This window comes from Rhinolophus sinicus, linkage group LG06 (genome assembly GCF_036562045.2).
Source record: "Rhinolophus sinicus isolate RSC01 linkage group LG06, ASM3656204v1, whole genome shotgun sequence".
NCBI classification, from domain to species: Eukaryota; Metazoa; Chordata; class Mammalia; order Chiroptera; family Rhinolophidae; genus Rhinolophus; species Rhinolophus sinicus.
In genome coordinates, this window is record NC_133756.1 from 1,210,683 (window position 1) to 1,222,641 (window position 11,959).

General features: G+C 43.6%; 1 protein-coding gene across 2 annotated transcripts in view; it reads left to right on the top strand.

Annotated features, from left to right (window-relative positions):
- MTOR (mechanistic target of rapamycin kinase) overlaps positions 1-11,153 on the top strand; it is a 115,676-nt gene extending 104,523 nt beyond the window's left edge. For both annotated transcript variants that reach the window (XM_019746727.2, XM_019746728.2), the window contains exons 49-58: positions 155-277; positions 1,349-1,431; positions 2,488-2,560; positions 3,331-3,405; positions 3,780-3,915; positions 4,570-4,635; positions 6,556-6,636; positions 6,914-6,994; positions 9,432-9,537; positions 10,207-11,153. In XM_019746727.2, the coding sequence (XP_019602286.2) occupies positions 155-277; positions 1,349-1,431; positions 2,488-2,560; positions 3,331-3,405; positions 3,780-3,915; positions 4,570-4,635; positions 6,556-6,636; positions 6,914-6,994; positions 9,432-9,537; positions 10,207-10,222 (840 nt within the window). In that variant the 3' untranslated portion in view covers positions 10,223-11,153. The remainder of the gene's footprint in view (positions 1-154; positions 278-1,348; positions 1,432-2,487; positions 2,561-3,330; positions 3,406-3,779; positions 3,916-4,569; positions 4,636-6,555; positions 6,637-6,913; positions 6,995-9,431; positions 9,538-10,206) is intronic.
- The last annotated feature ends 806 nt before the right edge of the window (positions 11,154-11,959 follow it).

Genomic DNA, 11,959 nt, shown 5'->3' on the forward strand with positions numbered 1-11,959 from the left:
CCATTATTCCTTTTGCAACGTTCTGATTTCCCTTTTCCTTGTGCTGCGGTGGTGAAATTAGAACCCAGCTTTGCCTGGCCCCGGAGCCTTGTTTCTTCCTGGGTTGCAGCTCTGTCTTGGGCTGCTCTCTGAGAACATTTGTGTTCTGCTGCAGATGGCTCCCGACTACGATCACCTGACTCTGATGCAGAAAGTAGAGGTGTTTGAGCACGCCGTCAATAACACGGCGGGCGACGACTTGGCCAAGCTGCTGTGGCTGAAAAGCCCCAGCTCCGAGGTATGGGACACGGGGCTCTTCGTGCACTCGCTGCCCTTTGGCACACCCCCTCTTGTCGGGATGGCGTGCTCACTGGCTCATGCTCACCTGGGGGGCTCATTGTCACGATTAACTGCAGATGATGTGCAGTCTTTTATCACGAAGGTTAAATGGGTGAGCCGTGCAATTTAGCAGGTATAGATTCAGCATAATGTTTCTCCCTTGACTCAACAGTAGTTTTGAGCTCTTTATATATTAAGGCTATTAAATCTTTTTCATGTGTGTTATGAATTTCATGTTTATTTGGTGTTTTAATATTGTTAATGCCATGTTTCTTGGTTTGGGGTTTTTATTTTCTTTGATACAGAGACATTTTGAAAGTTACATTAACAGATTTTTTAATCCTTTAAAGTTTGTACTGTTGGCTTTATATTTAGATAGGCCCTTTCCACCTCAAAATTATGTATCTTTGTACATATATTTTCTTGTACTAATTATAAGATTTGTTTTTACATTTAAATCCTAACTAAAATCCTAAATTTTGAATTTAAGATTAGGATATAAGTTTTATTAAGATGATCAGCCAAAACCACGGTATTTACCAAATAATCCACCCTTTCCCTCTTAAAAGATTCCTTTTTTGTTATACACTAAATTCCCATATGCCCTTGGATTTCTTTCTAGAGCTTCTATTTCATTTGATCTTTTTGCCTGTTTTTTCTCAAGTACCATACTATTAACACTCAAAAAAAAATGCCACTGAATTTTTACTGGAATTACATTAAATGTGTCAAATAATTTGGGAGAATATTATATCTTTACAACCCGAAATGGATATCCTTAATGTGAATATTTTTGTTTACTCAAGTTTTTATATTTCTAAGCAAAGTGTATTCGTCTAAGTTCTGTGCATTTCTAAAGTTGATTCCCAACATGGTTTATTATTTTTGTAGTTGTGAATGGGATCTTGATTCCATTATACGTTTTAACTGGTTATGATGGACTATAAGCAAACTACTGATTGGCGTATAATTATGTGGAAACCAGTTGAAGTTTCCAGAGCCTTGGTTCACTCATGCTCCTGTCTTCTAGGTGTGGTTTGATCGAAGAACCAATTATACCCGCTCTTTAGCAGTCATGTCCATGGTTGGGTATATTTTGGGCCTGGGAGATAGGTGAGTGAATTTAATTTGTTTCTTTTAGTCTTCTTTCTCCATTGTAGTGTTCTTGAGTGGTTTCATTTTGTTTTCTAGTGAGATTTAGGACCATTTGGTAAATATTTGTATTTTGTACTTGAGGCATTTTTTGTGGCATCAACGTTAGCCCCTATTTATTATCCATGCCAACAGAACAGCATATCAAACTAAAGAAATAATTCGAGGGTACTACGTTCTGCGTAGGTTAATGTATTAAAAACCATAGTAAGTCTGATTGGTTTTAATCAATAAACATTTATCAGTCACCACTATGCTAAGATAAAATAATTGTATTTCTGTAATTGGAACCAACCAAAGTAGATCCTTCTGATAGTCATAATAAATTTTATCCAAATATACTGACTGAAAAAGTAGTTTAGGAATGCTTAGAAATTGACTCAACAGACTTTCTTTAAAACTAGTTTTCCTGTGTCTACTATTTTTCTCCTGGGATTAAGTCTCATATAATTATTTGAGAGCAAAAATAGTTTTATCCTACAAAAATAATAAATTCTTGTTTTAGAAAACAGTGCCTGTTGACAGAGTCAGGTGGTCCTGCCTGGATTGGCTGGGGGCTCAGGGAGACAGGCCCCCAGGACAGGTCTCAATAGTTATGCTAGAGCCTTGTCACTCTGAGACAGCAGCACTGCCAGAAGCGATTTATCTTGTGACCAAATTATCGTGGTGTTTATGGGGCAACCTGTGATTCACAGATCAATCCTCACTTCAGGCCTAGAGTAGGTGTTGGCAAACGTTTTCTATAACGGGCCAGATAATAAATACTTTTGGCTTTGTTGGCCATACGATCTCTGTCACAATTACTCATGTCTGCTGACAAAAGCAGCCTGAAACAATACTTAAACAAGTGAGCATAGCTGTGTTCCAATAAAACCTTATTTACAAAAGCAGGTGGGGGTTGGATTTAACCTGAGGGCTATAGTTTGCCAGCCTGTGGCCTAGAGTAGCACATACTTGTTGATTTACGTATCAGTGCTGCTCTCTTGCCCCCACCTTGGTCTCTCGCCTGTTTCTCAGACACCCATCCAACCTGATGCTGGACCGGCTGAGTGGGAAAATCCTGCACATTGACTTTGGGGACTGCTTTGAGGTGAGCGCATCCCAGAACACCACAGAAAAGAAAGCTCAACTTCCCGGATGACCGGTTATCACCCTCCTCCAGCCATTTTGGCAAACTCAAGCCCAAAATGCATTATCTCATCCCTCACCCTGCCTCTCCCACCAAGGTGATAGAAACTCCATCTAAGAAATGAAACCCACTGAAAAGAACAAAAGAATAAGACAAACAAATGAAGGAACAAAAACTCATAGACATAGACAATAGTTTAGGGGTTGCCAGAGGATAAGGGGGAAGGGGGCTCTAGAAGAGGGTAAACAGGGTCTAATATAGTGATGGAAAGAGAACTGACTGGGTGGTGAACACACAGCGTGAGATATAGATGATGTATTACAGAATTATACACCTGAAATCTATAACTTTACTAACAATTGTCGCCCCAATAAACTTTAAAAAAAAAAAATGAAAGGAAACCCATGCTTTTCAATACTTGCTATAGTTGGACTCAAGCATCATCCCCTACCCACCCCGTGGAGCAAGGGCCACTCACTGTTCACACACCCTCACCCTCCGTGCGGCCTGGGCATGATGCACGTTTGTCCTTTTTCCTCCCTCTTTTTTATTTTTTATTTTTATTTTTTTGTCTTTTAAATCCCTGTGACAAGTCCCCTCACTCAACTCAAGCTACTTCATTTCTGTGCTTTAATTGAAATTAATGCTGGTGATGCAAAGAGAAACCGCCTGGCTTTAGTGACAGAAAACCTAACCAGTGGACTTGGTTTTTTCCCTCTATTGCCCTGTAGGTTGCTATGACCAGAGAGAAATTCCCAGAGAAGATTCCGTTTAGACTCACAAGAATGTTGACCAATGCAATGGAGGTGAGTGGATGTTGGTGACTTGGGAATGGGCCAGTACAGTTACGACCCTCTCTGAGAATGGACTTGCTTATTACATCTCATCAGTTCCCCAGAATGCCCACGTTGTTTCAGCAGTCTTTCCTTGGTATTTTCCATTGTGTTAGAAATGACCAGTCTTTGAAAGTATTATCACTTTTTACATCATACCTTGTTTCACATGAATCACAGTCCTGTCCCCTTGCTCCGAAAATATTCTCAGCCTGATACATCAGTAATGGCCTGTGTCTACTTCCTCCGTGGGGGTGATAGACCTCTCCACTCTCTGGCTTTTGGTTGTAAGGCCTTAAAAGGCCAGTGTCAGTGACCTGTGGTGACTGGCTCTGGCCCTTGTGCAGGTGACTGGTCTGGATGGCAACTACAGAATCACGTGCCACACAGTGATGGAGGTTCTGCGGGAACACAAGGATAGTGTCATGGCTGTGCTGGAAGCCTTTGTCTACGACCCCTTGCTGAACTGGAGGCTGATGGACAGTGAGTATTAGCAAGTGCTTGGCAGCTGGAGTCGGCCCCCTCCCAAATTAGGAATATCTGACACGTTACATTTCACTAACCCTTCGCCCAAGATACATTACTGAGGTACTGCATTACATTTTCACAAAGTAGCTCTGGTGCTAGAAATGAATTTCAAGTGTTTTTAGTAACTAGAACCGAAAACTCCAATCATCAATTTAGGTATTAACATATTTTTCAGGATAAATTAAGTACCCTAGTGATTTTTGGTTGTTTGGGTTTCATACAGAATAGCAAGCTGGAATTTTGATAGGAAATACAAAGCACGTGGGTCAGCAGTATCTGTCTCCCCTTGGTCCCTACATCCTTAGAAGAAGTTTAGTAACACAAGCCATCTGAGCCACTGCTGGGAAGTCATATTTTCCCCTTGTTACCCGGTTTACCTTTTCTAAATCCAGCTCAGCGATATAGTGTGTCCCTCAGCACTGGATGGGATCCCCGTGTTAACATCTACACACTTCTGAGTCGTATGTCTTTGGTTCTCTCTGAGGGGTTAGAGCTTTAGGGACTATTATATTTTTATGACGGTAAGAAAATATCACACCAACCAAGGTTGCTTTCAAGTCAAAGTGCGAAGCACTTTCTAATCCTCCCTTTATTTATTTATTTCCTCAGCAAATACCAAAGGCAACAAGCGATCCCGAACGAGGACAGATTCCTACTCTGCTGGCCAGTCTGTAGGTGGGTACCTCCCATGGGAGGCTGCAGATTCTGTCCTCTTTTATCCAGAGTGTTTCTAGAACAGGGCGAGCTTTGATTCTGCCATTAGGAGGCATGACTCAAAGTACTAACGGATGTTGAAGTAAACATGAAGGAAGGAAGGTTCTTTTCACCGCTAAAATATCACCTAACAGGCATTTATTTAATTCAAAATTTGGTCTAGAAATATTTACTGAGCACCAACTACCTAATACATGTTTTTTATCTTAATGCCTCTCAGGATGGAGTGGGTACCTAAAGCTCAGAAATTTTGATCAAACTATCCAATCTATGTATAAAAATATAATGAAAAGTGTGTCTGAATATTAGCCAGTATTTAGCATGCCCTTAGTGGTATCTGGATTGGGATAATTATTAACTATATTACCTTGAACCTAAAGCATTGTTAATAGCTCAGAAATGGGAAGGAAGATGGAAGCAGCAGAAATGTACTCACATTGCTGCCTGAGGAGCCAGGAAACCATGTGAAACATTGTTTCCAAGAGCGTGGTCCACAGAACAGGCTCCCAGGAAGATAATGAGCCACAGTGGGTTGTGGGTTGTGTATGGAACACTCTTCGGAGGTCATAGAGTAAAGCTATTTAACTTTGTTTAGCCTTCTCCTCGTCCCCCACCCCGGCCTGCCCCTTTGTACCTCATAACATCTAACAATATCTATGCAGTTCACATTTTGGGAAATAACTTGTTGGGGATGTAAAGTAAATATTCTGTATAGTCATTTAGGGAACATTTGCAACTAGTTCCTTAGCTAAGCCAAATAATAAACGTTTAAGGGTACAAAAAGAATGTGACACACAGATTGCCCTAAAGAAGCGCAGAATCACATTATAGCATTGACCAAAATATACATGAAGTAATAAGCAGAGTACATCCCACCGTGTAGTCAAGGACCACGTGATTTGGTTTGGACTAGAAGGGCTGTGGGACTTAGAGAACAGTTATCACTGATCTACAGTAGTTAAGGGAGCTCTTGACTTAGTGGAATTCAAGCTGAGCCTTACTGGATGGATGGCATCTGGATGGGTAGAGAGGAAAAGGCATCTGGGCAGGAAATTGGGGTCCTGGGTCACAGCAGCATTGGAACAGGCGTGGACTTGGCCCTGGACACCGTGGTAGGATTGGTGAGTGCCTGACCCGCCCACAGTGTCTGAGGTGCCTTGTGCGCGTGGCTGGTCTCATCCAAAGTGTGTGAGACTTGCACTCTGAGGGCCCACCTCATCGGTTTGTTAGCAGGTGACTTCTGTATGCTGCCTGTGGCGTGCAGAGGGGAATTAGGGCACCCAGGGCTGGTGGCACCACGTGGTGGGAGGCCTGGTTGTTTTTATGTGGCTTAACAGGTAAGTTCCAGAGGGTCATTAATAAAAGGGTTATTATCACAGGCTTCATCTCGAAGGCCTGTGGTGTATGAGGGCAATGTGTAAATAACTGAATTCTGACTCTAGAAATTTCTCTGCGGAAGGCCGCGGTCAGTGGAGGGTGACCCTAAAGCCTGAGGACTTTTCCTCCACAGAACTGATGTATAACTTCCTCCGAGGAATAACGCTTTGGTTGTGTGTGTGACGCTTGAAAGCTAGTTTTCTTTATTACCAGTTTTTGTCAAAGCAAATAAGTTTGTCACCAGGTCATTGACTCATGCTTTTATTCTCTATGTCAGAACATTTTATTAATGCTGTTTGCTTGGAAAGTCATGCTTTGCAGATTTAAAAACTTTTAAAGATGTAAAGAGTTACATAATGCTTCCTCTCTCCTTTTCCCTTTGAGGTGGGTAGGGCAAGTGTTAGAGGGAAGGTAGTGTGTGAAGAATTAGAGGTAATACCTTGGAACAGTGGCTTCTTGGTGTTTGAATTTTGTAATTGATTTTCTTTTTTTTTTCCCTCCTAGAAATTTTGGATGGTGTGGAACTTGGGGAACCAGCCCATAAGAAAACGGGGACCACAGTGCCAGAATCTATTCATTCTTTCAGTAAGTCCAACCTCTGAGGACTTGGGCCAATGACTAGCTTATTAAGAAAATAGCAGCTGTGTTTTTCCACGAGAAGGTCAATAAGATGAAGCAACAAAACCGCCTTTGAGCAGAAAAGGTTCCATGAATTTCTCATTCTGTTCTGAGGACAGAGATAGACACAGAGGAAGAATTGCTCAACACTTACAGAAGTGAATGTTTGGGAAAAGCAGGGCGTCCATTGAACCTGTTGTGATGATCTAATTCTTACTGTTATTTTTCCTTTTGTGTGTTCCAGTTGGAGACGGCCTGGTCAAACCAGAGGCCCTAAATAAGAAAGCTATTCAGATTATTAACAGAGTGCGAGATAAGCTCACGGGTGAGTGCGGATGTGTGTTTACTTACAAGGATCATAAAATCGGAGAGACTTTTCTCTCCTGAGTGGGTGGTCAGCCCCATTTCCCAGTGGTGTTGGTGCCTAAACGTTGACTATGCTGCTACCTGGAGTGTCTCTGAAGCCATCAATTAACGGCCCTGATTCCCTTTCTAATGACCAATAAATTTACGTTAAGTCATGTTGTTAATCTCATTTTAACAGAAGTATGTAAAGTTCTGTTGGATCCAAAGTCAGCCAAATTTAGGGAAACAATTTTTATCATCATGACTTGATATTAGAGCAAATCTGACCACTCTGGTCCTTGCCTGTTTGTACTTTGGTAGCAGTTACATGATGGAGTGGAGAGTGTGGAAGACGAGAAATCTCCTTTTGAAAAGGAGACATTTCCCATTGACCAGACAGTGTGACGTAGTGGGTGGGAGTCGGGGAGGCCGGAGCCCGCAGCTCCACCATTTCCCATGTGACCCCTGGGCCTCTGTCTCTTTGTCTGAAGATGAGGAGACTGCCTCTCAGAAGCTAGTGAGACTCCGTGAGATGTGGGATGGCAAGTGCTTACCATTAGGGCCTGGCACATACGTTTTGTCATCATGGTATATTTATTTATTGAGCACCTACAAGGGCAAGATGCTGAAGAAACAGTGCTGGTAAAAACGGCAGATTCCCTGCCTTCGTGGGGCTCAGAATCTAAAGGGCAGCACTGCGTTAAGTGGAAGAAAGGGACTCAGAGCTCTCGTGCCAATAATTTAAGTTTAGGAGTTTAGGGAAAGATTCCCTAAGCAAACCAACCCATGAGCTAAAATCTGAAAGAGGAGTTAATTAGGGGCAGATTGTTTCAGGCGCAGGAAACAGCATGCAAGTGCCCTGTGGTGGGAGGGAGTGTGGCAAGAAAAGTCTGAAAGTGGCCAGTCTGACTGCTCCAGAGAAGGAAGACAGGAAGAGCCGAGTGCAAAATGTTTTGAATCTGAGTAGCCCAGGGCCAGATCTTACAGGACCTTATGTTTTTCTCCTATATCCTAAGGGCAGTGGGAAAGCACTGACGGTTTTTAAGTGGGTGGGGAGGGCAGCGGAGGGCCTGGCTGGGCTTACTGTGTGAAATGCTGCCTGCCCTGGCTGTGTGTGGGGAACGGATCAGAGGGAGGGAGCAGCTGCCGCTCATCCAGCCTAGACAGTGGATTAGACTAGGGTGGTGGCAGTGGAGATGGATTCAAGAGAGTTTTTTTTTCTTTCAAGTTTATTGGAGTGACAATTGTTAGTAAAGTTACATAGGTTTCAGGTATACAATTCTGTAATACTGTATCTATATCTCACATTGTGTGTTCACCACCCAGAGTCAGTTCTCTGGATTCAAGAGATCTTTAGGAGGTAAAATCAAAAGGATTGATGATGGGGAGGGCTCAACAATGGCCCCAAGTCATTGGTGACTTTCTAAGAGCTGGGATGAGCCTGGCACCAAGGGAAGCAATTGAAGAGACTGAAGTGAGAGAGAAGCGAGGAAATGGAGACAAATTTCAGAACTCTTGAGAAGTTCGGCTGTGCAGGAAGGAAAGGGCGTAGCTGGAGAAGTGGTTAGATGAGAGGCTTTGTTTCTTTAATGGAAGAGAGGAGCATGTTTAGAAAACAGTAAGAAAAGGGCAGTTGAGAAGGAGCATTGGAAGGCATGAGTGAGAGGAAGGGTAATTAATATAAGGCTCCTCAGAAAGCAGGAGGTGATGGGATCCAAAGCGCAGGTGAACTTGGCCTTAAGTGGGAGGAGGGCAGCTCTACCAGGGTCATGGGAGCAAAGAGGAAGCGCATATTAAACAAGTCCAGCACCTCGAACACATCAGGGGTCAAAAACTGTGATCAGTGAAATAATTAACTTGCATAGTAGGTGATGAGGGGGGCATCTGCTGAGGCTGAGAAGCCAGAGGGGAGGTTTGGGTATTTGGGGAGAGTAAAGGACTTGAAATGATCCTTGTGGAGATGGAAAGGCATGTTGACTAAGAAGCAACATAAGCCAGCCTTGTACTGCCGCATTTGGAAGTTGAAGATTATAAATTTATAATGGGAGCAACTGCCCTGTGGAAGGAAAGACTCAAAGATGGAGGCTAGTGGGATGGAAACAGAACAGGGTTTCTCATCCACTTGCCAACTCAAGGGTGATTCTGGGTTAGAAGAAGAAATCTTCAGAAACCCGTCAGCCAGGTCTGTGCCGCTGCTGAACTCAGCCGCCTGCAGGCCGTGACTCTCTCTAACCAAGTGTGTGTTAGGAGAAGGAGGCTGGTGCTTATTCAGGTCCCATGGAGGGAGATTTAAAATCCAGCCCTTGTCTAGCCTTAATACTCATGCGTGAGGATAAACTGATTGGTGCTGCATCCAAACGGCCAGGAGGCCGTTGTGACCAGGTACAGACGCAATGTTTGGGCTTCTCCCGTCCTAGGTCGGGACTTCTCTCATGATGAAACGCTGGATGTCCCAACACAAGTGGAGCTGCTCATCAAACAAGCCACCTCCCATGAAAACCTCTGCCAGTGCTACATTGGCTGGTGAGCGGGCGTCTCGGAGTACTTTTGTTAAAATAAGCAGTCAGGACCCCACCCTGTGCCCCAAACCCAGAGTCTCCCAGAAAAGATTGGGGGGGTGGTAATCCATAAAGGGTAATCATAGTTCACATCTCTTTAATTTTGTATTTACTGTGTGTGCTCATTGCTCTAAAAAGCAGAAATTTGAGAAATATGGATGCATATTAGGAAGGCAAATACCAAAATAAGTTAAAATTACATTTTAAATGGTTTAGAAGAGTGAGGCTTCCTTATCTTGAGGGGGATCGTTTTAGATTTTACTGTCAATTCCAAGATGCAGGAAGGCAAAGTAAAAGAAGCCAGAGCAGTGACAGAGAAGGAGATGAAAAGAGAAACTTTGGATCTGGGATTATAACATCAAGGACCACTCGGTCTGCTTTGATTAGTTGCCCGAGGCTCGAAGGGAGAAACTTGAGCGAGAGGGCCGTGGGGAAGTGTCCTGGGACCACAGCAGGCGTCCGCACTTGACTAGCAATGACGAGTGTGTCCTGCACAATTAGTGCTGGGAGATCTCAGGGAATCTCCCGGGGGCTGTCAGACCTTGGTCTTTCCATGTTCAATGTACTCATATCTGTGTAAAGCTTTGAAGAAGCCCGAATTATTAAAATATTCCTTTTCTTTCTGTCGTCTTAGGTGTCCTTTCTGGTAACTGGAGGCCCAGACGTGCCCACAGCATTTCCCTTGAGCCTTTTGTACTTTGGTATATGCTTCCACTAAACTGAAACCATGGTCGGAAAGTTCAACTTTGTTAAATATTTTGAAATGTAAATGAAAAGAACTACTGTATATTAAAAAGTTGGTTTGAACCAACTTTCTAGCTGCTGTTGAAGAATATATTGTCAGAAACACAAGGTTTGATTTGGTTCCCAGGACAGTAAACACAGTTAATGCTACCTAAATCAAGCCATTGATTTTAGGGAACAGAAGATCCATAACTTTAGAAATACGGGTTTTGACATAACTCACAACTCATCGTAAGTGTTTGCTGATCGCAGAATGGCCTAGTCGTGCCTCTCAACATGAATACAGCAAACTCAGAGCAGTCAAGAAGCCTCAGGTCATGGAGGACACGTCTTAGGATTCTGGACCGTAACGGTGCAGAATTCTGCCGCCTTCTTCACTTTCACCCATCCCATTACCTCACTGGTCCGTAGACGGCAGCAACAGTATATGCGAGATGGGCCAAAATGGGTGGGAAAAGGTCCGTCTTCTGCCTCACCCACGATGCTGCGATGTACACACTTCAGACCCAGACCACTAGGAGGGGAGTTTCTTCAGATTACTGGGTGACCTCAGCTGTGCCGATGCACAGAGGGCATCACAGTGCAGGACAGTGGCCCATACGGGCCTACTTCTGGGGTGTTGGCAGTGACATCTGAATGCTCTGTGTTTAGAGCAGGGGCTTGGAGAACGAGTGCTGTCAGGCGGTGCTGTACACAGGGAGGGCCTACTTACATGTTGGAAATGAGCAAAACAAATGTTAAACTAAATGCACAAAATATAAAGTGTAGCCGTGTCTAGACACCATGTTGTATCTGAATAATTTTTGTGCCAATAAACAACAGAATTTTAAAAACGTATGAGTGGCTTTTCATAATTATTAGTTCATAAAGGAATCAGTTATTCCTTCAACATTCACTAAGCACTGAGCACTAGGGACCATGAAGGAACTGGATCTACATGACCTGATCTGTTTCCTCGGGCGTGTTCACAGGCCAGAAAAGGCCGAGACAGTATCATGCAGGAGTGGACTGACAGCTCCAGGACAGGAAGGGGTGAGAAGCGCCACGTACAGGGTGTGAGCCACAGGTGGGGCTCTGAAACGACTATGCCACTGGGCAAGGCAGGAAAGCCCCATGGGAAGGGGGACATTTGCCGTGTGTCTCAAAGGATGAGCGGGAGCTTGTCAGTTGAAGCAAGTGAGGACATTCTCGGCAGAAAAGAGGTGTCAAAGCACAATATGGTGTAGAAGTGGTGAGTATTAACTTGAGCCATATTAGATTGCAGGTATTCAGCCATTTTTTATATATAAAATGGTGGTTTCACTTAGTCACACCTCACAGTTCAGCATGTCTACCTCAGTGGTCAGTGGGGAATAAAAAGACGGAATGAAAAGGAGGCTGGAAAGTAAGAATGGGGCCAGACTGGCCTGCCTCACAGTTCAACGGCAAGGAGTTTCAACCTGATACTGTGGACAGCAGGGAACCATGTGAGGCTCTAAAACAGAGGTAGAATCTGAATCTTCCCTCCTCTAAAAGTGGATAATAGTACTATGAGGATGACATAATCCATGTAAAGCACTCAGCACAGCCGGACAGGTGGCATTAGGTCAAACCATATGAAACAGGTGCTCAAAAATATTAGTTGTTAAATGAACTAGGCTAGG